This window comes from Balaenoptera ricei, chromosome 13 (assembly GCF_028023285.1).
Source record: "Balaenoptera ricei isolate mBalRic1 chromosome 13, mBalRic1.hap2, whole genome shotgun sequence".
Lineage (NCBI taxonomy): Eukaryota > Metazoa > Chordata > Mammalia > Artiodactyla > Balaenopteridae > Balaenoptera > Balaenoptera ricei.
Window position 1 is genome coordinate 64,553,626 of NC_082651.1, and position 27,851 is coordinate 64,581,476.

The 27,851-nt window shown below is 49.2% G+C and overlaps 1 protein-coding gene across 3 annotated transcripts in view; it reads right to left on the reverse strand.

Annotated features, from left to right (window-relative positions):
- Positions 1–27,851, reverse strand: part of PRKCE (protein kinase C epsilon) — a 604,085-nt gene that overhangs the window by 108,520 nt on the left and 467,714 nt on the right. For all 3 annotated transcript variants that reach the window (XM_059943431.1, XM_059943429.1, XM_059943432.1), the window contains exons 13-15: positions 17,783–17,921; positions 12,283–12,471; positions 8,324–8,470 (exon numbers count right to left, since the gene is read on the reverse strand). In XM_059943431.1, the coding sequence (XP_059799414.1) occupies positions 8,324–8,470; positions 12,283–12,471; positions 17,783–17,921 (475 nt within the window). The remainder of the gene's footprint in view (positions 1–8,323; positions 8,471–12,282; positions 12,472–17,782; positions 17,922–27,851) is intronic.

Below are 27,851 nucleotides of genomic sequence, written 5' to 3' on the forward strand. Positions count from 1 at the left end.
GGTAGGTCTCAGAACGGAGGAGCCCGAATAACATGCAGGCTCGAAAAGATGCAGGCCCGTGAGCCAGGTCTTCTCTCTTTGAAGAGACTGAGGTTGATGAACAACCTTAATGAAGCTTCACAAACCCAATGTGTGTTTGCTAGACCCTGGAACTCTAGAATAACGTTTGAGCATCTAGCTGAGGCCAAATCCAATTCTGTTATCACCCCTTATCCCAGCACAAACAATGGGGAGTAAACAGGGCACTGATCCCCCGAGATGCAAAACTGGGTTTCCAAGAGCTTCTCTCCGCTATGACAGATGCAGCCCTGGAGATTCAAGGTCCTGGACTTGTAGGCTGGTGTGGACGGGGGAACCCTGTCAGCTGGCAAAATGTCCCTTGGTGCCTACACCCTTCAAAGAGCAAATGCTGGCTTGAGGGCTGGAGGACGGAGCCCCGCCATGGGAAGAGCTTGAGATTCTATCTGCTTTTACTTTGACGCACATTATCCAGCCTCTGACCACTATGCCCGCCCCTCTGGCTGCAGGACCACCCTGTAGCCTTCTCTGCAGAGACAGGCAGGAGGGCACTGCTCATCCAGCTACGTGGCCCTCCTGGACAAGATCTTCTATGAGACCTCGGGTGGGAAGTGGCTCCTGTGACCCACAGAGGCCTGACTGGGGAGGCCATCTTCTTCGTGCCATCTCTCGCGTTCTGTCCTCTAACCTCGACAGGCAAACCTCAAGACTCCCCTCCCAAAGTCAAATCCTGAATTTTATCCCATTGCCTGGTATTCCTCAAGTATTCCGTGTTCAGTATCTCCTCCTGCCATCTAAGCTCCTCACGTCACACGTCACACGGTGATGTGAACGTGTTTGTGTTCATAGGGGATTCTTTTCTTCTGTTTACCTTCCCCTCCAGGGCTTCCCAGAAGGCACAGAGCACATGCTCACTAAATACCCATTAAAAAGAGCTGATCTGAATCCTGCCTTTCCCTTTTCCCTTTCATGCCTTGTCCCGTGTAGTTCTCTCTTCCTAACCCTTCCTGGCTTTCTCTGCCAAGATCCAGCAACTCTCGAGAACCTTCTCTGATGGCTCCTGCTCTCCCCACTTTCAATCAGGCACAGCCTAGTAGGTCCCATGCTCCCAGGTAGGATGTGTGTGTTACCTTAAGTGTTGATGGGGCAGGGAGGAGATTAAATTCAATATACACTAGTTTGGTGAATCCATGAAGGCGAATCCCAACCTCACAGCTAGTTAAGTCATAAATAAAAACTTTGGAGCTTATGGAAATGCCCAGCCTAGGGCTCAGATCCCTCCCCTGGGGTGGGTGCTGGGAGGACCAAAGTGAATCACATGTGGGCCCTCCAGCCCCTGGCCACAGGGACGCTCCTGCAGTCAGAATTCCCTGATGGAGAAATCTCTTGTGTAGAGTCAAAGACGCCCCACTGAGGCTGCTTGGCTTAGAAATACTTGGGAAGCTGTGACTGCTACCATTTCAGGGCTGGGGCACTGAGAGTCACACAGCCGTGCTCAGCAAAAACACTGTCGAGACCAAAGGCAAGAAGAGTAAAGCTGGTGAGCAAGTTCACAGAATAAAAGTTGGGGAACCTTGGGGGTCTTCCAAGGAGCAAAGGACTGGGAATATTGGCATCTGGGGTGAGTAACTGTCTTGCAGCACCTCCTTTCTAGTAGTCCCCCAGCTCAGACCAGTGGCTGTGCCAGAATTAAGTCCCAGGAGGCTCTCGGGCAGAGTCTGAACTGTGTTCTCTGCCAGTCTCTGCCTTTCTGCCCTGTAATGGATGGCTGCTCCCCTGAGCACAGGGTGTCATCCCTCATCTGAACTCCTGGCCCCTCCACCCCTTTGGGACAGAAATATTGTCCAGACCGGCCTCCCTCAGCTTAGACCCCCACTGTCTCCATCACTATCAGCATCAGCGCCATCCCCAGCACTCACTGTGTATGAAGGGCTCTCCTAATCATCTCACATCATTAGCTTTTCCTCTCCTCACAGCAATCCAGTGTGGTAGATTTTATCATCCCCATTCTATGGATCAGCAGACTGAGGCTCAGAGAGATGAGGTGACTTTCCCAAGATCCTAGAGCCCCAGTCGGAACCTGGCTGCACCTGATTCCACACCCCAGACTCCAAATACCACACCACCTCCTGCAATCCTTAACTCTTGATTCTTGGAGTCTTGGGATAAGAGGGAGAGGGGCTTCAACAAGCTGGGTTGGGGGTGATGAATGGAGAGACAGGAACTAAAATTTATTGAGAATCTGTAGTATGCGAAGCATCTGAGGTTTGTAAACTAACCCTGTAGTAATTCTGTGAGCGGGTATTCTCAACCCCATTTTACACATAGGGAGGTCGCGGCTCTAGGAGGCTGGAAGTGAATTCCCAGGTTCACAGGACTATCCTGTGACAGCAATTTTATTCCTACCCAAGTCTCTCTGGGGTGAAAGCGAGTGCCCTGTCCACTTTTCCATGCCATCACCTGGACCAACTACTAAAAACAGGTTCCTGGACTTTTCCCATGCCCTCCAGCCCCGGGCCAACATCCTGGCTCTTGGCGGGACCCTGCAGCCTCTCGGAGGCTAAAGGCTCTCACTCTGGCATGGACACAGGCCAGCGGGATGTCCTCACATGTCTGCAGGGACCGACTGGGCCCCATTCCTGCTCTGCCAGGTGGAAGATGAGGACAGTCTCTCATGGTCCCCGGGGCTCTGTCTTCATGGTTCACGCTTTCAGGAGGTCCCTGGGCCAGTGGGCTGGCTTTAGGGGAAGGGGCTGCCTGTTCGGCAGGGCTCCTCCTCCAGCCGCTGAGTTGGTGAGGGTGTGAGGGTCTCAGGCCCACTTCCCAGTTTTCTCTCAGCACAGCCCAGTCATGCAGGAGCATGCAGGAAAGGCCTCCCTTGGGGGTCCCGCCATGCAGTGTGGATGGCTGGATGGAACAGATCATGAGGTTGAAAGGGGCCTCCATGTCACCCGGTCTGAGGGCTCACCTACCTGGAAAGACTCCCAACTCTGGAGGCCTTACCTTAAAGAGGGACATTCACACTGAAGCAAACTTGAAAAGAGAGAACACGTACACAAAGAGAAGTTTACTTGGCTGGCATTTCCCTCATTATCTTTGGCTTTCACTGAGGACAGCTAGGCTGCTGGGGAGGCAGACCTCTCCCTCCTCTGCTGGCTTCCCCCCCATTCCAGCGCCGAAGCCCCAGGAGCCATAATCTCAGAGCCTAATGCGTTTGGGGCGGGGGAGGTGTGTGCAGGAGAGAAGCTAGGAGTGAGCAAAATACCTCCAAGATCTACAGGGTTGGATGATGCCCTTCAACCACACCAAACACATCACTTCTCTCCCCTACAGTCCCCAAGGAAGGCAAGCCCAATGGCAACACAAAAGCTAAATGGGCTACTTTTAACGGCAGCAAATGATGCCGCCATTTTGGAACCAAATCCCCAGTGGGATAGACCAGTGAATTCTATGCTTGGCGACTTTTTCCAGCATCAAAGGCCATGGATCCAGCCTCGCTGGCTTTCCTATTCCCCCACCCGTCCACTGCTGTATGCCCTTGCTCTGAAGCAAGCCACCCCCAGAAAATTGATTTGAGCGCATGATGGCACCAAGTCTCTGGTTTGGTGTTGATGGCACATTGCTTGTGCAACATCAGTCGAGTATGTGGGTGGATAAAGGGTGGACAGGAGCATAAAAAGGAAAGTGGAGGAGGGAGAATATACAAGATAAGATAGCTGGGAGGAAAGATGAGAAGGAAATCTCCACGCAGAAGCAAAAGCCACTGAAAAATGCCCTGGGGTGGGGTTAGTGCAAAGGGATGAAAAGCTGAAGGCAGGAAACCCAGTGGAATACTGACAGCGGGCGAGTCAGGGCAGTGGTTAGACACGGAGGCTCAGGCGCCAGGGAGCAGAAATCTCAGCTCAGCAAACATCTCAAGAAGGCGAAGGCCTGGAGGGGACAGCAGCCAATTGAAGTATGGGATGGAACCTGCCCAGAGGCCAAATTCCAGCTACGAAATCTGGACAGTCTCCTGGGTGATATCTTTAGAGGGGCGAGGCTTCCTGCAGAGGCGATGGAAACCAGGCCTGGGAGCTGTTCTCCTGCCATATCCTCAGCCCCTGTGGGGGTGATCCAGGGACCCCAGCCTCCAGCTGAGCCAACCTGGGCAGAGTGCAGGCTGGCTGTGCCCACCAGCTGTGGAGGGGCTCCGTCTGTGCGGGGGAGTGGGGACGGTCAGGAGCTGTGGAAAACAGGCCACTACGTCTTGTCTCTTCATAACTCCTAGACTGGATGACATGATCTCACCCAGTCTCCCCCCAGCCAGACAAAACCAACTCCTTCCTGAATCAGACAGGCAGGATGCCCCCAGGGTGCTCAGATTCAGTAGGGCCAGCTGAGGAGTGGAGAGCAGCTATTCAGCAGGATCCTGGGGACTAGGGGTATCCTGGTGTGGCATCAGCGGGGCATGGGGAGGGAGCAAGAGGAGCCCTGGAGTTCCCTCACGAGCCCCAGGACCTTGACCGAACGCCCTGGGGATCTTCAGCCCGATGAGATAGGGGAGTCTGTGCATCGCTTTCCTTGCTGCTAAAACTCATGCCCAGTGTCTTCTCCAGGCCACCACCAAGGTGCAGGGCTGGAGATGCTTGCTCATAGACTTGTCCCCTTCCTTCTCACAGTGGCTCTCCTTTGACTCGGAGTCTGTCCCTAAGATCTAAGAAACTCACACCATCCCTGACTGCTTGCGACCCACCATCTTGGCCACTTGTTCCCAATGTCAGGCTCCGAACCAGTTTTCTTTCCTCTCTCCGACAAAACCTTTCTTCCGCTGCTCTCCTCGGAAGGCACCTGATGTGTCCTCAAGTCATGTGATACCTGAAGCCCACGGGAAGCCTGTCCTGTGTTGGAACTCCCTGCCCCGTGAACAGAAGATGACTTCCGTGGAGACATACCTCGGCTTCCCAGTGTCTCTCCAATGACCTCTAGTGTGTGGCCATCTATTCTGTCTGGGGGTGAGGCTGACCCTGCTTTTGGAGCACAGAGCCGTGCTCACCACTGGCATCCGAGCCGGGCAGGTCCCACACCCCCGTGGTGAGTCCTGAGGTGGTTAGTGGGGGTGATGGCTTATAAACGCCTGTATGAGTTTTCACATTGGTGTTACAGGGCTTTTAGAGATGAGAAACACAGTATGTCTGCCACTGCAGTGGGCTTTAATTCAACTTAAAATCTGTTTCTCTTGTACACAAGCCCACAGATGACTCAGGGTGGTGCCATGAACATTTTTCAGAAACAAGTTTTCATTTAAGGGACAGATTTGGGACACCTTTCCAACCTGCTAACTGGATGAAGACTATTCTTTTCCTTTCTGATTTTAGTATTTCTCTGGAGAGAAATCTCTAGTCCCAAGGATATAATTGTGATCAGAGATCTAAATAACCTGAATACTTCTTGAATGACCTATAGCCGAGAACTCAGTAAGGATCAACATTACTCAGCTCCAAATATGACCAGAAACACCTCTTGTACACACACATACACACAAAGTTTCCCTTCTTACTCTTCCTTTGGATGTTCTAATTCTCTCCTCCAAACTGAATTCAAACCAACCAAATAAACGCCCTCTCCCCTGACCCCCAACAGTGTTGAGGATGACTCTGGAGGTCTGTGGGGGGCGAGTAGGAACATGCACAGAGGATGATTTCCAAGGCAATGATGAACTCAGTCTTTAGGAACGCTAAGACAGTTTTGAACTTGGTGGGAGCTCCTGGACGGCCCCTGGAAGCCTACTTGAGCCCCTCAGCGAAGGAAGCAAGCAGAGTCCTTCCCTCTGGTCCCAGGCTGGGGACCCTCGAGAGGCCCTGGGAAGGGAAGCGCAGAGCTCTTGTGCTCTAGGTAGAGAGGTAGTCCCACCTGACCCACAGGATGGGCTTCTACTGCTGGTTCCTGGGGGCCATCACCCCCTGACCGCAGGAGCACCTGCACCCCTGGCCAGGGGCAGCTCTATGGTAGCGGACTGGGTCACCTGCTCGGCCTCCTGGTTCACGCTTCATCCCTCCCCCTTCCTCTGTCTGGTTCCTTGCCCATCCTGCAGGTCCACAGAAATCTCACACTTGTCCTTCCTGCCCTCGCCTTACTCCAGGGAAGCCAGGGACCGCTCAAAGTGTCACTACGCTCAGGTCTGCATTTTCACTGGGCTCAGAGTTCAGGAGGGTGGAAGCCCCACTGAGGAGCCCCTGGCATGGCTAGGGCTTTGGGAAGAGCTCCTGGAGACCAGAGCTACTCGGGTCTTTGGCCATCTCAGAGGAATCACCTCCACTGGATCTGAGTGACGATCTGCCACTCTTCTACCCCAGTGAGAGACCCTTCTCTGTGAATCCATCCTTTAGAGCTTCCTTGCGCCTTTTATCACAAAGAGCTTCCCGAATTCCTTGCTTCCCTGTGGCCTCTCGGCAAAGACTCCCTGCCTGCCTCTGCCCCACCCAGGCCCCCTCTTCCCTTCACACACTTTGCTGATGGTCCCCTGGCGCTTGTCCCCTCCAGGCTGCATCCCCGGGAGAAAGCTGCTCCGCCACTCCTCCCCCTCCCCCCACAAGGCTCGTGTCCAGTCCTTTTGTTGAGCTGGTGTCTAGACTGGAGTTCAAGTCATCTTGCAGACCTGCACTGGCCGAATGGTCCCTGCTCTCGTCCCAGGTTCCTGTTTGTTGGGCCCGGATTCCTTACTCAGTTCTACTTCTCAATTTTCTTTGGATTGATTAAGTTAGATTGAACCTAAAATAACATTTCACCTTCAGATCTGAGTCTTCAGTTTCTCCTCCCCTGCCTGGCCTCTGGCCTCCTGCTTCCCCTCACTTTGGGGAACCCTGTCGGCTCATCTTGTCCTTAAAGGCCACCTTCAGAGACCCTCAGGATGGGGTGGGGCGGCCTTCAGGCAGGCTGGCACACGCGGTGAGCCCTGTCCCGAGCCCACAGCACGGGCTTTTGGCACAACAGGCCCCAGAACTGTGGGTGATGCTAACAAAGAAAGAAGGTAAACTTGAATTTAGCCTGGTCCAGGCTGTGTGCCAGCCAGTGAAAATCATAAAAACCCAAGAAGGAAGCAAACGAGGAATGGAGACCGGACTGAGTGTCCAGGGACCGTCCACCTGCCACGTTCTCATCTGGCTGAGGCCCGGACCACACCCTTCAGCTGAGAGTTACCCACAGCATGAAACATTTCACTCTCAACCACTGCCCCCCAGAAAATGTCTCGGAATATAGTAGATTTCCTCTCTGATGATTCCCAAAGCACAGGAGGGTCTTTTCTGTACTTGGAAGTGAGGAAGAAGGGGTCCTCTGACGGAATGTGGGGCGACTGAGGGCCGACTGGATAATCTCAGGTCTTCCCTGCCCGAGACCCCAGCCCCACGACTCTGGGGCTCTGCCCTATAACCTCCTATGTTACACACCCTCCCTCGCCCCCAGGATGCTACCCAGTCTAAATGACTGCCTCCTTGGGCTAGGATCCAACAGAGCTAAGAATTTCCCCCCTCACACACACACACACACACACACATGCATACGTATGCACACCCACACCCACTCTCTCTCTCTAATTTTAAGGAGAGCACCGCCGACCCTCTCCCCTTCCAGCAGAAGATCACTGCCACGACACAGTCTCTGAGTTAAGCCTGGAATCGACAGGCCTATTCTTTTTTCCAACCTCTGAGCGTCAAACACCCTTTACTGCACCCTCCTCCGACTGGCATGAGCACAACAGGCCCAAGAACCTGGAAGGAGTGTGTGCTGAGGCTGGAGAGAAGGCAGAAGGGAGAGCGGATCAGAGAGGGCAGAGATGTGGCTTAAAGAAACAGCATCTTATAGAGCCAGCACCCATGGGCAGCCCTGGGGACAGTCTTCCTCAAATGGCCATCTCTGAGTCTCAGCTTCACGCTCTGTGCTCGCTCCACAGAATGACTGCGACAATTAGTTACTTAATATTTTTCTTTAAATTGACTCATTAAAAAAAAAGCTTATCTATAAGGAAACCTTATATATTGCTACCACACATGGAAAACCGGTATCATGTATAATTTTGATCAAGATAAATAAAATTTGATTAAAGTACAAAAGGTTCTTCTGTGTCCCATATAAATCATCACCTTGGTTACCGCTATCGGTTATGTGTTTTCGACAGTAAACTCCCAGGGCCAAGGAGACTCTCTTTTAGGGGGCCTCTTGGAGACCTCCTGCCCTTGTCATCTTGGCTGTAAAATGTGCCCAGACCCCCATCTCTGCGGACGGGAAGCAGGCCCGCCCGCGCCGTGGAACGAGCTCAGGGCCTACTTACAATTCGAGGTTTGAAGGGCGGCTTGATCTTCTTCTGCTCCAGGAGCAGCCAGTCGATCTCCTTGAAGAACGGGTGCTGCTTGATGGCATCCTCGCCGTTCTGTGCCGCCACACAGCCCAGGCGCTTGTGAGGGTTCTTGGTCATGAACTGCGGGGATGAGGAGAGAGACGGAATCGGTGACAAAGGCCCGGCAGGCACAGGCTGTGAGGGGAACACGGAACTCAGCCAAGGCAGCACCTTTAGCATCACCTCCCAAGCCCATTTTCTACATTTTCGGGGGCTCTGCCCCTCAGGGTGCTCTTTAATTCTTACACAGAACTTACTGTGCGCCAGCCACTGTTCTACACGTAGTGTTACATATACACGCATTGATTCATTTCATCCAGCGTGACCCTCTGAGGTACTATCATGATCCCTACTTTATAAGTGAGGTAGTTGAGGCACAGAGAAGTTAATTAACTTGGCCAAGGTCAAACAGCCAGCAAGGTATCAAGTCAGGATTAGGAACTCAGACTCTTTCTAACCCTCTGATTCCCCCTCAGATTCTCAAGTCTTCTCATCAGGGAGACTGAGGTCTGATAAACTCATACTGAGAGGTCAGCAATCCTTTTTGAGGGAAGGAAAGAAGACCAGATATTCATGCTAAGGTCAATTATCAAAGGCACCTCCTCCTCTTTCCTTTTCCTGGACCTAGGCCCTCCTACTTCTTAAAAAAATTTGACTTTATAATCTCTAGCACAAAACCCCACATAGATTAACAGATAAAAAACAAGAAAAAGAAAGGCTTATTGCTTCTCAATGCTTGTCTGTAAAAAACACATTGATGTGTTTTGTACTTTTTGGCTGGTGTCTTGTGATCTCACAAACCCAGGTGAAATGATTATTCCTGTTAAATGAGTCAGTCCTGATGGCAAATGTTAATTTCATTGAGCAGATGTATAGTAACATAACCTTGAAACAAATCAGTGCTGGCAGGTGGAAATATTTCTGATAGCCACCCAGAATAAAGGTAGGGGTGTGTGTGTGCATGTGTGTCAGAGACTGAGTATTATATTTCATGGGGTGAAGGCTGAGAGTTTAGACTTAAACAAAGGAACCTAAGAGGACAAATTATAATCCAAAGGGATAAATCTATAATGATAGCATTTTAGGCTTCATCAGCAAGGGAGGTTCTCCTGGGCAGTAGGAGCCTCCTCTTGCCTCCTGCCTGGCACCCCTGAAAGGCAGGGGAGCCATGGACGAGAGAGTGAGGGGTTAGGAATGGTGCCAACACACTTCATCCTTCTAATCGAACAGCTGGCAGAGGTCACTCCTGCTTACACACCCCCGATTCCTATCGCCCACAGGATAAAGTCCATACCCCTTAGTTTGGCACACACAAACTACTCAGTCTGTAGCCAGTCTCTCTTGCTCGCCATCTGCATCCTTTACTTGCCTGGTCCAAGGCCCCTCTCTAGCCCCTAACTATCCTCTAAGAACCAGTCAAAATGCTGCCTCCTCTGTAAAGCCTCCCCAGATTCACTCTGTGGACATCTAAGACCCCATGCTTCTCGTTTATTTAAATTATAATTTGTCTAAACATCTCTTCTCCTTGGTGAGCTCTATGATATAGGAATCAGTTCCTTCTTCCCAGCATCTGGCTCAGTGCCTGGCTCCCACTGTGCACTCAGTACATTGAGATGAGTGAACAGCGGGTTGACGGCTGGGCCTCAGGGCACAGTGCTGAGGAAGGGAGGCAGCAGGACTGCCACTTACTGTTGCACAGGTTGTGCACTGCATAACTCTCTGGTGCAGATGGCTTTCTGGAGAGTTCTGCATGTAGGCAGCAGCCCTCAGAGACACAGATCAGTGGCCAGAGTCATGGAAAACCTGGCCTGGCCCTAGAATCAGGTGACAATGTGAGGAAGTGAAGTGTTCCAAGGCCAAGGGAGTAGAAGACTTCTCCTTGCTTCCTCAGCTCTTCCTGTCCTCCCACTTCTGGGAGGGGAAGTATCAGGGCTACGGATAAACACACAGGCTTTAGCGTCTCAGGAAGCTGACTCCGAGCCAGAGGCTCTTCTCTTTTCCCAGACACTTCACCCTCACCAACCAGCTGACACAGGCACGACCTCTTCTGAATCTCTGTAGGCCAAAGTTTCTCAGCCTCTGTGCTGATGACATTTTGGACTGGATACTTTGGGGGCTGTCCTGTGCAGTGCGGGATGTTTAGCAGCGTCCCTGGGCTTCACCTCCTAGATGCCAATAGCACCCCTCCCCTCCAAGTTGTGACAACTAAAAACATCTCCAGACGTTGCCGAATGTCTCTGGGGGATGATGGGGGACAAAATCACCCCTAGTTGAAGACCACTGCTCTAGGTCATCCATAATGAAAGGGCCCACCTGGGGTGCCGGCAGGGGGCTCACAGGAAAGTGTGTCAGGCTGGGGTTCAGGGCCCAGGGTGAGTGACCAGCTCTGCTGGGGGTGTTCTGGTTGCCTCGGGTGCTGCAGGTTTTTCCTTAGCCAGCACCTGGTATAGTGTCTGGCACATCCTAGATGCCCAATAAATATGTGTTGAATAAATGAATGAGTGAATGAGCATACTCTGTTTGCTTCCTTCACTGCTCTTATCCCAATTGTGACCACATATGGATGTGTTTTTTATTTATTGCCCACCTTCTCCCGCTGGATCACAAGCTCCACGAGGCAGGGATGACGGCTGTTACACTCACCAGTGCTTACTCAGCATTCTAGCACAATGCCCCGCACACTGGAAACACTCAACAAATGGTCGTTCATTGAATCAGTGAATGGGAAGGAGGGAGGGCAGAAAAGAGAAATAGATGCAGAAGGGAGGAAAGAAATGATGTGAGGGAAAGAAGGGAAGAGTAAGGAAAAAATGAACTGCAGAAAGAAGCAACATGTTTTGCTGTGGCATTTTCCAAAATATGATACATGTCCCCTGCCAGATACCTGCGAAATGATTTTAGGTCATTTTTACCATTTTCATTGGATAATTTATGTTAATTAATTATGACAAGTGATACTCTTTCCATTTATGATAGTTACATAACATTTCTTTATAAAATACATATAATTAGGTAGATTTGGGGACTTGATTGAAAAAACAAGAAAACTAAATCACGGTACAGCAGGTATTTGGATATGGCAAATTCTGTGACTGAGGCATGCCGACTCTGAACTTTGGGGCATTCTGAAGGGCGAAAGGAGCCAGGACCGGAAGTCAAGATTCCTGGGCTGTCGTGGCCTCAGCCCAGCGGGGTGACCCTTCCCAGGTAAGCTGGTCTGCTTACCTTCCGTGCACCTCAGCTCCCCCAGCATTCCAAGGGGGACAGGTAACTTCACTTACTTGCCACAGTACAAGTGTCTTACAATGCAGCAACGGGTGTGCTGAGCAAGTACTAAGCATTGTCACCTGTGAGGGATTATTTGTTGGCGGGGGGGGGGGGGGCAGTCTCTCTATTACATCTGAATCCAGCGGGGCCACAGGGATCTTAAGTGGACACATCTTTTTTGATCAGCGATGCTGTCGCGGACACAGGTGCACAATGCCTCCCTTCCCTCCCCCACTGCAGGCCCCGGAGGAAGACAGGCCATGGGTGGCAGGTAAGGAAGGAGGGTCCAGCCCCCAGAGTGCAAGCAGCAGGGGTGACCCCAGTGCAGCAGGGGTTGGCTCTGCCCCATCTACAGCACTGGAGGACCCAGGTGCATGGAGCCTTCCTCGGGAAACACAGACATGGTGTCCCTTTCCCACAAGAATAGTAATTTGTCCCAGACCCCATTTCTGGCAGGAGCGGGTGCAGTGGGCCTGAGCTCCCAGCGGTGACTGCCCTCCGCCCCTTCTGTTCAGCAGTGAGCAGAGGTGGGACAGAGAGAGAGAGAGAGAAAGGAGAAGTGGGCGGGGAGAGAGAGAGGTGGGAAAGCCAGGGGACCAGAAAGTGGGTGAGGGCCAGTGACTCACTGCTTTCAGGATGCTGACGGCCTCCTTGCTGAGCCAGACCGGGTAGAGCACGTCGTCATGGAGGATGGACTCAAACAGATCGTCCTCGTTGTCGGCCTCGAAGGGGGGCTGACCAGCCATCATCTCGTACATCAGCACCCCCAGGGCCCACCAGTCCACCGAGGGGCCGTACTCCAACTCCTGCAGGATCTGTTTGGGAGACGGGCAACGTCAGGGTCCAGCGAAGGCTGCCCTCTGTGGCTACACCTGCGCCACAAGCGCCCGTGGGAAGACGCGCGTCTCTATTTCCAGCTTGCTCCTCTGTAGGGCGGAGCTGCCTTACATAAAATTAGGTTCTAAATCAGCAAGTTGAGTGACAATTGAGTTTGGGAGGCACCATGTTGGGGGCCAGCTTTCAAAAACCAATATCCACAGTCTGTCTTCCAGGGGGAACAAACTGCTGCTTCTTTGCCTGAGCATCAGATGAAGTTCCTGACTTGAATTGAGGGCCACGTAAAAAGCTGTGTACATTTTTGACACTAAAATCGGGGTGAGTGCGTGCAGCAAATTTGGGTCTCCCATTGCACGCTCAGCCCAGGGCACGGCTCACTGAGTGGAAGGGTGAGCAGAATCTTAGTCCTCTTTAAATGGTGACAATGCTGAATTTATGGAGGCCTGTGCTCTTGGAAAAGAAACTAGAGTTAATAAATCTCCCCACCCATTTGTGTTCTAATCATAAAGGATCACTATGCTCTTGCATATTCTGAGAAAAGACCCGTGACTTTCCTACGGCTCGCTGATGAATCCTTGTTTTCTTGCCTCTATAAAGTCCCAGACCCCCTTTTTATTTGAGGTGTTCCAAAAACGTTCTCCCTATTCCAAGAGCTCGAATCAAATCCCCTCCTTGGTTGTCTGGTGCATTTTATCTTTGACGGTGGCCATTTTTCTTATCTATGTTCTCTGCCTCTCTCTCTTTTCTCCCTCTGACCAAGTGTGTGCAGTCAAAGTCACTTAGGTTACATGCACGTATGACATGATGCTGAATACTCAGCACCATCGGCTTCCTGCAGAATGGTGTGTAAGGACTGCAGTTTTACAAACAGAATCAGAATGTCAGTGCACAAGAGGAATTCTATTCTGAGTCAAGAAGCTGCAGAAATTTTGAAAAGCAAGTAACTGCCCCATCCCAATTTTTCTTCAGCGCTGGCCATGTGCTGGAAGGATATGGAAGATCAACAAGGTTGCATCCAGTTTCACTCCAAGTTTGATTTCTGGGTGATCTCAAGCCAGTCACTTGACTTCCTCATCTATCAGATGAGGCTCAGATTCTCAGCTTAACCTCACAAGATTAATTAAGGTGGAAGATTTTGAAAACCTACTGCAAAATACAAAGCTCTGTATAATTAGAAGGTGGTACTAAATCCAGTTTTTCTTCTATAAGGTTTGGTCTCCACGTTTATATAGAATGTAGCAGGTCATTGATGTGTGTTTGGCTCAGAGCAGAAATAATGCTCAGTCAGAGAAGGACTAGGCATGGTACTGCCCAGAGACAGGCGGGTGGGTGGGAGGACATCTCTGGCTGCTCTCAGCGCTGTCATTCTATAAAGAACTCCAAAAGGTGAAGGCTGTGGAGGAGAAGCACGGCTGGAGTGCATGTACCCAAGGGGGGTGTATTTTGAGGACTCTCCCCCCCAAAATGGCAAGGGCCACTCCAGCTTGCAGGACACCCCAGGCAGGTAACTTCTCAGTTAACTTGTTACAGAACAAGGCTCCAGCTCAGTTCTCAGATTCCAAGATGGAAGAGAAGGCTGAACCCAAGTATCTAGACTGTCTCGGGTCTACTCAAAATGCCCTTCTAGAGGTTGTAGATTGCTTGGGATTAAATCAAAAGATGGGTAGAAGCATTTTGAAAACAGTAAAAACATGCACATTTTAGGACTCTTCAGGATTTAGAATGAAAAGGAATGTGAGCAAATGCAGCCAACTTTAAATTATTTGGGGCTGGTAAAGCTGCTTGGTTAGGACCTTTGGTCTCAGCCCAGTGGTCAGCACAGGGTATCTGTAAGGTCAGAGCTATAGGCTCCACTGAGGAGCCAGTAACTCTGCTCTGTTCCAAAGGCGAAGGGAAAGCCAAAGCCCAAGACTCCCTCAACCTTGAAAGACCCAGCGGCCCAGCCTGGCTCACCGTGGTACCACCTTCAAGGTCATGGTTATCACCCATCTCCTCCAGAAAGCTTTCCTGGATTTCTCCAGCTTTTCTCCTCTCCTCTGACACCCTAAGACCCTTGCCCTAAGATCTGGCAGGCACTTTCCACATACTACCAGCAGTTGAGCTACTTTTTTCATGGTCAGCTGTCTCCCCAGGGCATCCATAAGCCACCAGAGGGTAGGGACTCTACATTTTTCTGAATCTACCCCTGTGACCAGCCCAGTTCCAACACTCAGGGAGACTGGCTGCCAGGTGTGCCCACCGTGTGTATCTTCCTGGGCATGCCCCCTTCTCTCCTGGGCTCTGAGGGCCTTGGTGCTAAGGAAGCCACCCTCCAGCCTTGGGGAGTGGCACAGCTGGGTTCTGTGCCTCCTCAGTGTGGTGGGGAGGTGGCCTCCGGGTAGCCCTGTGTGTGCTCAGACAGGATGGCGCTGGGTAAACCACAGAGCAGCCCTGCCCACCCTTCCCCAGGCCCCTCCAGAGCCTTCCTATTTTGGGTGGCATCTTTTCTAAAATTCCCCTTAGGCTTGGCCCTAATTATCTGTTTCCTAATCACCTTGTCACGGATGGAGCTGGTGAGAAGGGCAAGGCTTCACATGCCATGGGAGGGCACCTGGTGCAGCAGCCAACCCCTTGATGGGTCAGAGCTGGGGTAGAAGAGCAGGCATTGGTCCCGATGACGCCAGGCACTACCCAGGGCTGGCCGCCATTTGATGGGGAGCGGGGGCTGGGCATGGAGAAAGGAGAGGGGGGTGCCATGGAGGTCAGCCAAGGGCACACTGTGGGAAGAGAAGCCCCAGGGCAGAGCTAATGCCTCAGAACGTGTCTCTGGTTTCGGGGTTAGCCAGGTGTCTCACAACCCCTCCTATCTGAATACAGGCTTATGCTTTCTGAAGCATTTCCATGCTCTAATCTCATTAGATTCTCAAAATAGCTTGATGAGGTGGGTAGGGCAGGAATTATTTTTCCATTTGAAAGATGAGGAACCTGAGGGTCAAAAACATTTTGCCACTTGGTCAAGATCACATGGGGGCATTAGTGGTTAAGTCTGGCCTGGGATCTCAACTCTCAGGCCTGTGCTTTTCCCACCCCACTGCACAACCCGACGAGCATGATGACTGTGATGGAGCCGCCACTGACCCAGCACTTCCTGTGCGCCAGGCACTGTGCTAAATGCTTTAGCGGCATAATTTCATTTAACCTTCCCAATGACCCTTTGGTAAAGGTAGCGATACCCTTATCAGCTGTAATTTGCCTACAGTAAGACCAGGGATTTCATTTCGCGTGGAGTGGCGATGCTGCAGAGTTGGCACAAGTGTAGAATGGGAAGGAAGAGTGTCTAGGGCCCACTCTAAACAGAGACCAGAGTTATTCATTGTGAGTTTCACCAATGGTTTGCCTTTTGGGAAAGTTGTGTGGGTGTTTTGCTCATCATAAAGTGAATGTTTATCTTGGGCTGGGTCCTTGACTAGTACACTGGGCTGTCAACCCTTTGACTCTGGCATCAATTCACAGAGGGCCTAGAACCAAGCATTCTGATGATAAAGAGTGAATGAGGAAGGTGGTGGAAAAAGCAAGTCTCAATCGAGAGCTCTTACTTTCAATGATTTCTCCTTGGAGGTTAAATTCCCAGTGTCCCTGCTAAGAGAACATACTAGTAGAGACAGACTGAAATCTCTATTCTTCAGATCTTTTAGAAGATGGAGGTTCCAGTGAGAATTTACCTATTACCATCCTTACTCTATGACCCTCCTCAGGCCCCCCTGTGTCTTAGTCTGGGCTGTGGAAAGACTCTCAACCATCCTTCCCTGACCCTCTGGCTTCTGATCTACACTGCTGTTGCCCGTCTTCTTTCTGGGACAGGTCTGATGATGACCCTCCTTCCACTGGGAAACCCTCAGTGGGTCCACAGATCCTACAGAATAAAGGCCACTTTCCTTGGTCCTTTTTCTTAATCTTGTTCATCACTAAGAGCACTAAGAAATCCTCTGTTCTAGCCACACTATCTTCCTTTCTAAAAAAGGCCAAGAATGTTCTCATCCCCTGGTCTTTGCTCATGTTGGAGTATCATAAGTTCTCATTCCTTTATTCATTCAACAAACCATTACTAAGAGACTGACTAGTGTGCCGGAGCTTGGGAGTACCCAGATTAGAAACATAGCCCTGCCTTAAAGGATTCAGAGCCCAGGGATACTGAGCCTCCTTGCCTGCCCCACGCCCACTCCAGTCCTTCCTGCTGTTTTCAGGAATGCTCCCTACTCCATACCACCAAAGGAAATCCTGCTGATTCTCTACAACTCAATTCATCCACCAGGTGCTCTAAGAAACCCTTCCTGATCCCTGAGGTTACTGTCTTGTGTTGTGTACCTATTTATTCTGCTTAATTCATTGTTTACTTATCTGTCACTCTCTTTAGACACAAAGTCATTTTAGGAGAGCCACCAGGGTCTTAGTCAATTCTTCATCCCCACATCGCTTTGTGTCTAGCAGGTGCTCAAACAATGCCCACTGGAAGGAAATGAAAACTGGTTGTGCTAACCCCTACCCACCATGGACAATGCTTAAAGGGGATTGGTACTTCCTGCTCATCTCACATGTGTCAGAACACATAGGACCATTTTCATTAAGTATCTATGACAGACTGTGTCTTAAACCTGAATCATACCACACTAGATATCTCTCAGTCTAGGCAAGACCGACCTGCAGAAGCTGAAGGCAAACAAACACTTTATGATGAACAAAACACCCAAGCAACTCCCATGAAAGGCAACCTACTGGCGAGGCTTACCATGAACATCTCTGATCTCTATTAAAATGAGGCCCAGGCACTCTCCTCTTCCTGTTCAATCTGTGTGCCTGCTATGCGGAATCACTGCTGCACTAGAAATGGCAACTACTTCTTGGTTCCACTGTAGGCAAATTATAGCTGATAAAGCTAATCACTGCCTTTATCAATGGCTCTCCGTTATTCTGGTTATTAAAAATTGAAAGCAATCATACAAGTCAACAAACGTCTCTTGGTCCTAGTTTCGCTGGTAGTTCTGGACTGGGATGAGAGGATGCTCTGTGAGGGCCTGGCCAGCTTTGGGGAGTGGCCTGTTACGCTCAGTTCACCATTATCTCCCCATCACCACCACTTCCTTATGGAGAAGTCGGCAAGCCTTTTACCTTTCCTTTTCTCCCTCCTCCCTGGAATCCATTCTGGTTTTCCAGAGCCTTCCCCAGCACCGCTAGATGACCCTGGCACATGGGGATGGACTCAGGCCTCAGCCCTGGCAACAGGAGGAGGTGGCCCTTTGTCCATGGTCTTACCTCGGGAGCAATGTAGTCAGGAGTCCCGCAGAATGTGGTGGTCGTCACACCGTTCAGAATCCCTTCCTTGCACATTCCGAAGTCGGCCAGCTTGCAATGACCTTCTGCATCCAGAAGGATGTTGTCCAGTTTCAAATCCCTATAAGATGGGCCAGAACCACATGGTTAATGCTTCACTCAGCCCAATATGACCTTTTTGAGGTGGAGAGGTATGCACATCTCAGGGAAATCTGCTACAGAAAGGAAAGTCTTCAAGGAGGCTTGATCTGCCAACAACCAACCCCAGTCCAGGGCTCCTGCCCACAATGGCCAACCCCCAAAAGTGCCCCCCATTCATTCCAGCCTGAGGGAGGAGCTTCTGTAACCTCAGGAATGTCTTAACACTGCTTTGGTTTAAAGAAGTCGGCAGCTATTTATTGAAGCCCTACTATATGCTGAAATCCATATTATTCAGATCTTGATAAGAGAGAAAGAAGGAACTTATGCCCCTCCCTTTATGAGTTAATCATGGGGATCAGGTGGTGGGACAAGACTAACACATATTGGCACCAATGAAGCAGATAAACCACATAAGAACTAGGTGCTACTTTATAGGGCACTATGTGAGCTGTTGTGTTTTGGGGGGAGCGGGGGAGGGAGACCATTGATGGCTGGTGCAGGCAGGGAGGGCTCCCAGGAAACTGACTCTCAAGAGAAGCTTGGCTAGGTGGTAAGGTCTGGACAGAGCATGAAGAGAAAAGGTGGGAGGGAGGGGAAGGCCAACACAGTACATGCAAAAGGCAGTGAAGAGACCAGAGAACTGAGTCCCAGTAAATGGTGAGGCAAGACAGACATGTTGAAACCAAACACGAAGAGCCCAGAACGCCAGGAAGAGGGGTCTAAAATTCATGCTGAGGGGCTGAGGGTAACTGAAGCCCCAGCCTGCACGAGCACACACGACGCATTTGCAAGATCAGTCTCTTAGGGGCAAGCAGGCCAAGCAGGGGAAGGGTCTGGGTGCAGGAAGGAAGGCCCATTGGTTGCAATAACCAGGCCCCATAGAGCTGGGTGGTTCTCAGGCCTCAGCCAGTGCAGCTTCCATGTGGCCTATTTTACAGTTCGGGTTTCCCCTAAGATCTCGTATAGAATCTAGGGTTCTGGATAAGAATTCCCCAAGTCTGCAAATTCCAGACCTGTCCCATATAAAGATCTCGATGGAGGTCCTCACCCTGGGTCTCTCTCAGCAGTCACTCTGGGGTGGGGGGGTCTTGCAAAGAAGGCCGACTCCCCGGCACACAGAGCAAGAGGGGCCTTTCTCACAAGCCTGCTGGCGTCTGGACTTGAACTCCGGCCACCGTCAGGAATCCAGGCCTGAGTGCAAAGGTGGGGCAGGAAGCACTCTAAGGCCAGCCTGTCTTGCACCCGTGGCCCCATTTCCTCACACAGCTGGGACTTCTTGAGAAAAGAGAAAGCACATAAAATGTGCTGCTCTAAGCAAATGCTTGGGAGCTACAGAAAGAAGAGTGCGCCCGAGCCCTTGGGACCAGGGCTCCCCGAGTCCCCACCCTGGCCACCGTGTGTGGTCAAGGCTCCGCGCTGGTTGGTGTGCGGGGGGAGCAGTGAGGGGAACATGACTCAGGTGCAGGCGGCCTGGGTTGCAATCACTACTGGGGTGTGGTCCTGGTGCAGTCATCTTGCTGGTCTGTAACCCCATGTGCTGGCGTGAAGGGTTACTGTGATGAGGAGTGTGAAAGTAGCCAGTCTTTAATACCCTAACAGCTGCTTCCTTCACGAGGAAACTGAGAGGGAGCAGCGTGTCCTGCAAACGTTTGAGTGGTTGAGAGGCTGACCCACGGCCCTGCTGAGTTAGGGCCCCTTACATGCTCTCCAGTCTATAAAGTTGCCTTTCCAAGACCTACCCTTGCCCACCATGATCACCATGGCAACACCCACGCTAATAGTAACCACAACCTGCGGAAAGCACCTGGTAGTCTATAAACCACATTCGTATTCTGAACAACCCTGAGAGTGAGGAAGAGCACACTCTGCACGACGGTGGCAGAAACAAGCACAGGGAGACTGGAAGAGGGCAAGTGACTTCCGTAAGGTGACAGGGTGCTGGTGGGACTGTGACCTGAACTCAGGTCCCTGGCTCTGAAGGCTGGCACCGCCGCCTCTGTGCACTACACTCCCCTACCTTCCTGCCTTCTCAGTGGTGGATGACTTTCAGTGCCAGCCACCAACCCCAAATATATAAAGGACCCCGCATGTCATCGCTCAAGCACTCTCTTCTAAAGCCTTTGTTATGTCATAGGAAGGACTCGTTCTCATTTGTATGAATGGAATAGGTTCAGAAGATTCTGAGCCAACCCGAACCTTGCCTTTGTGCTGAAAATTGCGACTCAGTGTTTCCGGCCCATCAGGCTCAGCCTTTCCTTCTGCTCGGGGGGCTCCTACTCAGCGCAAGAGAAGGTGGACCACCTAGTTTCTCCCCACCTCCCGCTCTTCTCTGCCTGCCCTGGCCTAGGTGCACACCGTCCCTGGGCTCCCTGCCCCTCTGCTCCCTGGAGAGAGAAGTCACTCCTGCTGAAGGCCCAGGGCGGCCACCAGGGCCGAGCATGTTTTTCAGCAGCTGCCCCTCTGCTGTAGCGAAGGGAGGCCCCAGGCCAAAGCATTTCTTCCCACTGTCCTGTCTATGATGCCTGACATCTTCCTTGGAGTCCCCCTCCACTGCCTGTATTTATCTAAACTCCAACTCCCCATGGGAAACCAAGTCCCAAGGAAGAGTGATTTATGTTCCTTTCCTTTTGTAACAGGAAAGATTAGCACAGCTTGAAAGACCCCTGGGGGCCAGAAAGGCCGCTACTGGAACTTTATTTCTCTGGGGGTCTTCAGTCTCATTAAAAAGAAAAATACTCATACCACAGAGACCAAATTTGTCTTGTCCCGGGCTCTGAGTGAGTTCCTGAGTGGGGTTTCAGGGGATGGGAGCACTCAGGGAAGCCCAGGGCCATGCTTGCTCAGGTGGAGAAAGAGAGAGGAGAGAGAATGCCCTTCCCTGCAAGGGAGAGGGGACGGAGCCTACAGAAAGAAGGTGGTACCCCCAAAGTTCTGCTCGCTGCACAGCTGGCTGAGAGTGGTGGTCCCCTCATGATTTCCCTCGCCTTCTCCTACCAGCACTGCTGTGCCAGGACCCCTGCCTTTCTAGCTCCCATTCCTGCCCTAAGATTTCTCTACCTCTTGACTTTTAGTGTTGTCTCTCCCCTAGGGGTCCCTAAGCCTCCCTGGGAAGCAGGGTCGGGAACAATCATTTCCCAGCCTTGCCTGCTCTGAAGCCCAGCTTGCAGGGCAGGGTGACTGGACTTTTCTTTTTGAGAGAAAGTTCCCCTGGCACTCGGGTCATGGTTGTGCACACAGTAGGTACCTGTCAAACTCATGGACTGACAGTTTTGCAAAGAGGGGCTCCTGCCTAGACGTCAATCCCTCTCTACTCAGTCCCCAAATACAAGGCCAGGGCACTTCTGAGGACTGGGACATTTTTTAAGGAGTAGGGTTTTTTTCCTTTTTTTTTTTTTTTTTTTTAAATAATAGAAACAGATACAGCAACATCCCTTTCCCTTTGAGCCAATGTAACTAGCCTTTATTTATTAAGTTGATCTATTAATAGTTTTATTCAATCTTTTTCAATAGGTTAATACATTCATGTGTTCATAAAGTCCAAAGTGTAAAGGGCCTACAGGAAATATTCTCCCTCCTGCCTCTGTTCCCCAGACACCCCTTTCTCCCCCTACAGGCAATTGCTTTTTACTCATTCCTTGTGTATCCTCTTGGTCACACTTTATACGTAAATAAGAAAATGTGGGGCTTCCCTGGTGGCGCAGTGGTTAAGAATCCGCCTGCCAATGAAGGGGACACGGGTTCGAGCCCTGGTCCGGGAAGATCCCACATGCCACAGAGCAACTAAGCCCGTGCACCACAACTACTGAGACTGCGCTCTAGAGCCCACGAGCCACAACTACTGAGCCCGTGTGCCACAACTACTGAAGCTCGTGTGCCTAGAGCCCATGCTCCACAACGAGAGAAGCCACTGCAATGAGAAGCCCGCGCACCACAACGAAGAGTAGCCCCCCCTCGCCGCAACTAAGAAAGCCCGCGCGCAGCAACGGAGACCCAATACAGCCAAAAATAAATAAATAAAATAAATAAATTTATTTAAAAAAATGTGAATGTACATTCATTTCCTCCCTTTTAACTGAATGGGAGCTTGTTATATGCACTCATTCATACCTTATATTTTCTACTTATATATTGGCTATATTGGAGATCTTTCTGTCTTGGCACATGAAGAGTCTACTAATTCATTTTTATGGCTGTATGATACTCCACCATATTTTGGGGGGGCCATTTAAGGTGCTTCTAATATTGTGCTATTATAAATAGTGCTGCTGTGATTAAGTTTGTACATATGACATCTTGTGCGTATATGAAAGTAACTGTACACATATCTTAGAAATTTCTGAGTCAAATAGTAAAAAATGTGGATTTTGATGAATGTTGTCAAACTGCCCTCCTTAGAGGTTGAACAGCTTACATTTCCATAAGCATATATGATAGTCCCTGCTTGCTACCATGGTGTGCTACCAAGTTTCTGGTAGTCTGATAGGTAAAAACAGTATTTCAGTATATCCCTAGGTTTCTCTGTAAGTTTGGGCATTTTTCCTATATTTAAAAGTGATCTGTATTTTTTTTTTCTGTGAACTGTTACCTATTTTCCTTTGGTGGTGTTTGTTTTTTATTGATTGTTAGGAGTTCTTTCTATATTAGGAAACAACCTTTGTGTGGGCTAAGAATTGCAAATGCTTGTCCCAGTTTACTCTTTGACTTTTGACATTGCTTATGCTGGTTTTTGCCAGGCCAATCTTATTTCTTTTGATGTAACTGAACTGATGTTTAATTTTATGGTTTTTGGAGTTTATGTTTTCATTTGAAAGTCTTTGTTTTACCCATTTCAAAGTTATAAAAGCATTCTCCCAAGGTTTCTCACTAGTACTTTTATGCTTTCATTTTATAAACATAAGTCTTTGATATAATTGGAATTTGTCCTGATAAAAGGTGTGAAGTATAGATCCAACTTTGTTTCCAGACTTCTAGTAAGTTGCCCCAATCCAATATGTTAAATAGTTCATCTTTTCCTCATTGATTGAAATACCACCTTTAATAAATACTGGTATTAAATGTCCATATATATTTGGATTTATTTCTGTACCCTTCACTCTATAACATTGATCTGTACCATACTTTTTAAATTATTGTAGGTTTAAAATATGTTTTAATAGCCAGCAGGACTGGTCCCCTTCTTCTTTTTCAAAATTTCCTGGCTACTCTTGTGTATTTACTTTTCCATACGAACTTTAGAATCATCTGTGTAGTTAAAAAAAAAATTCCTAGTGATGTTTTTTATTGGAAACGTGTTTAAAGTTATAAATTAACTCAAGGAGAATTGATCTTTCTATGATGTTGAGTCTTCCTATTCAATAACATTGTTTTTCCATTTGTTCAAATCTTGCCTGTGTCCTATAGGAGCATTTTAAAGTTCTCTCCTATAGATCTTGTAATACACTTTTGTTATATTTCATGGCAGCCTGCCAGTTGTCCCAATATTCATTCTCACTTTCTTCCTTAGTGAGAGAATGTTGATTTCTTTTAAGCCACGCACACAGTGATGCAGCTATAAACTAGAATTCAAAGCCTTCTTTAGGGCTGGGCATGGTTATGTGACTAAGTTCTAGCCAATCAGATGTGTGGAAGTCTCCTTGAAAGGAAGAGCCTTACACTTCTTCTTTCCTTCCTCTATCCTATTGCCTGAATGAGGATGTAATGCCTGGAGTCTTAGCAGCCACCTTCGACCATAAAGATAAGGACCACGCCCCAGGAATGGACTACCTATACTTCCAGATAACATTCATATGAAAAAGAAAAACTTGTATTTTATTTAAAGCACCGTTGTCTGGGTTTTATATGTTAACTGCAACTGAATCTACTTCTAAATAATCCAAGTTATTATTTTATATTTCACATTCCTATTGTAAATAGGATCTTTTCTTCCATTATATCTTCTATCAGGTTACACATATTTGTACTAACTATTGATTTCTGCTAACCATTCTGTGCCCTGCTGCTACACTGAATGATCTTTATTTTTGTAAAGGAGTTTTTCCAGTTGATTCTCCTGGGTTTTCCAAATCATCTGTAATTAGTGATCATTTTTACCTCCTCCTTTTCAGTGATTATATTTCTAACTTATTTCTTCTGTCTGATTGTGTTGACTAGAACCTTGAGAACAATGCTAAAGAATAATGGTGGGAGTGAGCACCTTTGGTAGTCCCTGATCTTAGCGGGTGGGGCTCCCAGAATTTCTTCCTCAGGCAGAATACCTTTATTATAGCCCCTGTCACATGGCACCTGGATCGAAGACTTCCTTACTGTACTTCTCCACTAGGCTGAGGATTGTGAGAACTTCCATGGAACCTCCCTGACTCCCCGAGCTGCCAGATGTCCCAATGGGCTGTGTGGGGGCTGGAGAGAAGTGGGTAAGGAGCAGGTCATGCACTGTCCCTCTGGTCCAGGGTTTCTCACCCTTGGCACACTGGAGCTGGACTGGCACTTGGGCTGGATACCTCTTTGTTGTGGGGAGCTCTCCTGTGCACTGTAGGATGTTTAGTAGCATCGCTGGTCTCTACACACTAGATGCTCTTAGCAACCCCCAACCAAGCTGTGACAACCAGAAACGGCTCCAGACATTGCCAAACGTCTCTTCGCAGGACCTCTGGCGGACAACTACTTCTCTGATTTAAGTCTTAACAGTGATCAAAGCTCCAAGACGGCCTAACCCAGATCATTAAGCCAAACAGGGATCTGGGAGCCATGCTCTGGCTATCAGGAAAGGGTGCATCTGCCTACAGTATCCTCTGCCATTATCCTAGGAGACAAGAACCCTGACCACACCAACCCTGCCGACATCTGCTATCATCAACCAGCTTTTTAAATGTATGAAGAAATGGAGGCTCACTTGCCCAAGGCAAGGCAAGTCACTTGCCCAAGGTCACAGGGCTGGTAAGAAGCAGCGCTGAGCTGACTCCACACAGCTGCCCGTGATCACCTTACACCAAATGTAAGGCCCGTGAGCTGGGAATCTCCATCTGCTGATTGGACCCAAATTCCTTTGGGCTGGATAAGGAAGGCTTCGTGGTGACAAGGGGAATACAGAGGCCAAGAGGTCACAGTGGCTGACAAGGAAGGATTGATTTAGATGCAGGATGGTATGACCAAGGCTCCCTTGGGGCAGGAGCACAGATCTCTTCCAGAAACTCAAAAGGCACCAAGAAAAGAAACTCCCTAAACAACATACCTTTAAAAAAAAAATTCTATAAAACCTATCGGGGTAGGGGTGAGACCTTGCAGTTGGTTTTAAGGAGGGAAAAAAAAAACGCTTTTCTTCTATGACCAACTGCACTACTTTATTGGGTTGGAAAATGGGAAAGGGATCTGTGAGTGAAAGCAAAGATCCCTAAAGTGAGTTTGCTGTGAGCTGGGGAAGAAATGGTCTTGTCCTGAGGATAAGTGAGGTGTAAAGAAGGTCTTCGTATCAGGGACATCTGTTACAGATGGGCCGAAATCTGCAGTAGATCAAATTACACTTTTACTTTTAACAAAAGTTTACTTTTAACATGACATGGAATCAGCTATTGTTATCTCTAGAAATGTATCCACAACAATTTGAAATACATATTTTGTCTTCTAAGAATTGTACGCCCCTGGCCCCCACGGCTATCTATGCACCTAATGGCTATTTCTAAGACGCTGTAGGTGCCTCTATGTTTTGATCTGAGATGCTGGCGGGGGGTGGGGGTCCCCCAACTTGTCTCTTCCTGATAGGCAGTGAGGCAGTTCTGAATCTGAATCCTAACTTGGCTTTCAAGCTGGATGATGTTCGGCTGGTCCAAAATATCGTTGGGACTCAGTTTTCTTATCTGTAAAATGGGAAGAATACTGCCATGATTGACTGATGTAACCGACATGAAAGCTCTAGCACAGTGCCTGAGACATGGCAGTTACCCCAGAAATTCTGTCCTCTCCAGGGATCTCTAACAGTCATTTCTTAAAATACACCTGCCACATGATGGCAAGTCACTAGAATTTTTGAAAAATACTTATTACCTCTTATTGTGTATGAGCCACTGAGAGAGACACTGTGGGATGAAAAATAGGAAGCATATGCAACTGTAACATATGAAAGAAAGTGATGACTGATACTTAAATGAAACAGACAGACAGAGATAGAGACTGAAACTTTCAGTCTAGTCCAGTGAGAAAAACCACAGATTCCTTTCCACTGGGCCTGGGAGAATGACACCTGATGGGAACACCTAGAGCCCCAGGGGAGAAAACAAGGGGTGGGAGGTAGGGAGTGGGGGGTGGGGGTGGGGTGGGGCAATACAGGTGTTTCTAATCAGGATTGATGTGACAGCTTCCAGACCCTTAGCAAACTTCTCAGGACCTGGATCGCCATGCTGGGAGTGGGGCCTGAAGGGTTGCTGTGGTTCGCAGCTGTAACCTGTCCCTAAGCTCCAGGCTTACACACCTTAAGGCTATCACACGCCTTATCTCTCTTACCACACAGCCCTGGCAATGAGTAGCACCATCCCCAATTTACAGATGAAGAGCTTGGAGGGAAATAAAGCCTAGGGAGGTGAGCTGGGGCCTGCACTTCAGAAGTTGGGTGAAGTCCTCCATTCCTCCCATAGCACCTCAGCCATCTCAGCTGAAAATTCATCCTTTGCCATTTGTAAAATTATAGTGTCCCAATTTGACGGTAGATTCCCCGAGAATAAGGGCCAGAAAACTCTTCTGTAAACCACAGAGCAGTCAGCAAAGGGGTGGCACCCGTGAGATCCTTCACACACAAGAAAAAAGTGAAAAAAATTTTGTTTTGCTTGACTTGTAAACTTGACCTAAAGGAAGAGATCCATATGCTCCTGTCTCCTTCACCCTGGCTCCATTTTTTTCTTTAATGCCCTCACTTCCTGGTATGCTCACCCCACTGGCAGGCTAATTCCACAAAGCTCAGGCCTGAGTGCCACAGAAACGACAGCAAATTCTTCCATTTACTTGAAGATAAGAGATGAGAAAGATTACTTCTCGGGATGCCAAGTATTTGGATCACCAGAGAGCAGGCCCTCGGGGGAGGTTATGAAGAAACTCTGCTTGTTTTTTGGACAAGTAGTGGAGACTTGCAAATGACTGTGGTTAATCAGATGGGAATCCAGGCTCTTCTGGCAGATGATGTCAAACGCTTTCATAAATTTAACAATATGTTCAAGAGAAAGACCATTTGCCCCTTCAATGCAGTCAGACTCCCCTCAAGATGGTGGCCAATGCTGGTGACGAGCCATCATCCTTTCTCCCAGCTTTCTCTGCGGCAGCCACCTCCCATCACTCCCAGGAAGGCCATGTCACTCAAGTACGACCCTACGCCAGACGGGATGGCAAGCGAGAAGCCTAGGAGAGTGTACCTCCTGCCTCTCCATCAAATAGAAAAGCATAATTTGCTTTCAGAACCAAGGTAAATGATTAAAAAATTCTCCGTATCAGTGCTGATACCTGAGAGTTGATGATAATATTTCACTCTGGGCCAGTCTGCAGAGAAATCTTTCTCCAAGTCTTTTCATAGGAAAAGCTCAATCATTTAGGAACAAAATCATAACCACCATTTTTCTTTTTCAAATGCTTTTACATGCCAGGCTCAGGGGTAAATCTTTTATATGCATTATCTCATTTAATCTCACAAATAGCCTATGAATCTGGTAAGACTATTATTATCTCCATTCTAAAGACGGTCTCAGGGGTCATTGACCTGGTCCAGAACACACAGGTGGCGAGTGACAGAGCTGGTGCTGCCTGACATCAGCTCCCATGTTCTTAATCACTTTGCTATGTTGCTTGGGGAGGAAAAAAAAAAAAACACTGTAGCACGTTTTTGCCCTTTTGTGGGACTGGGAACACAACTGTTGCTCTTGGAGGGTGGTTGCTT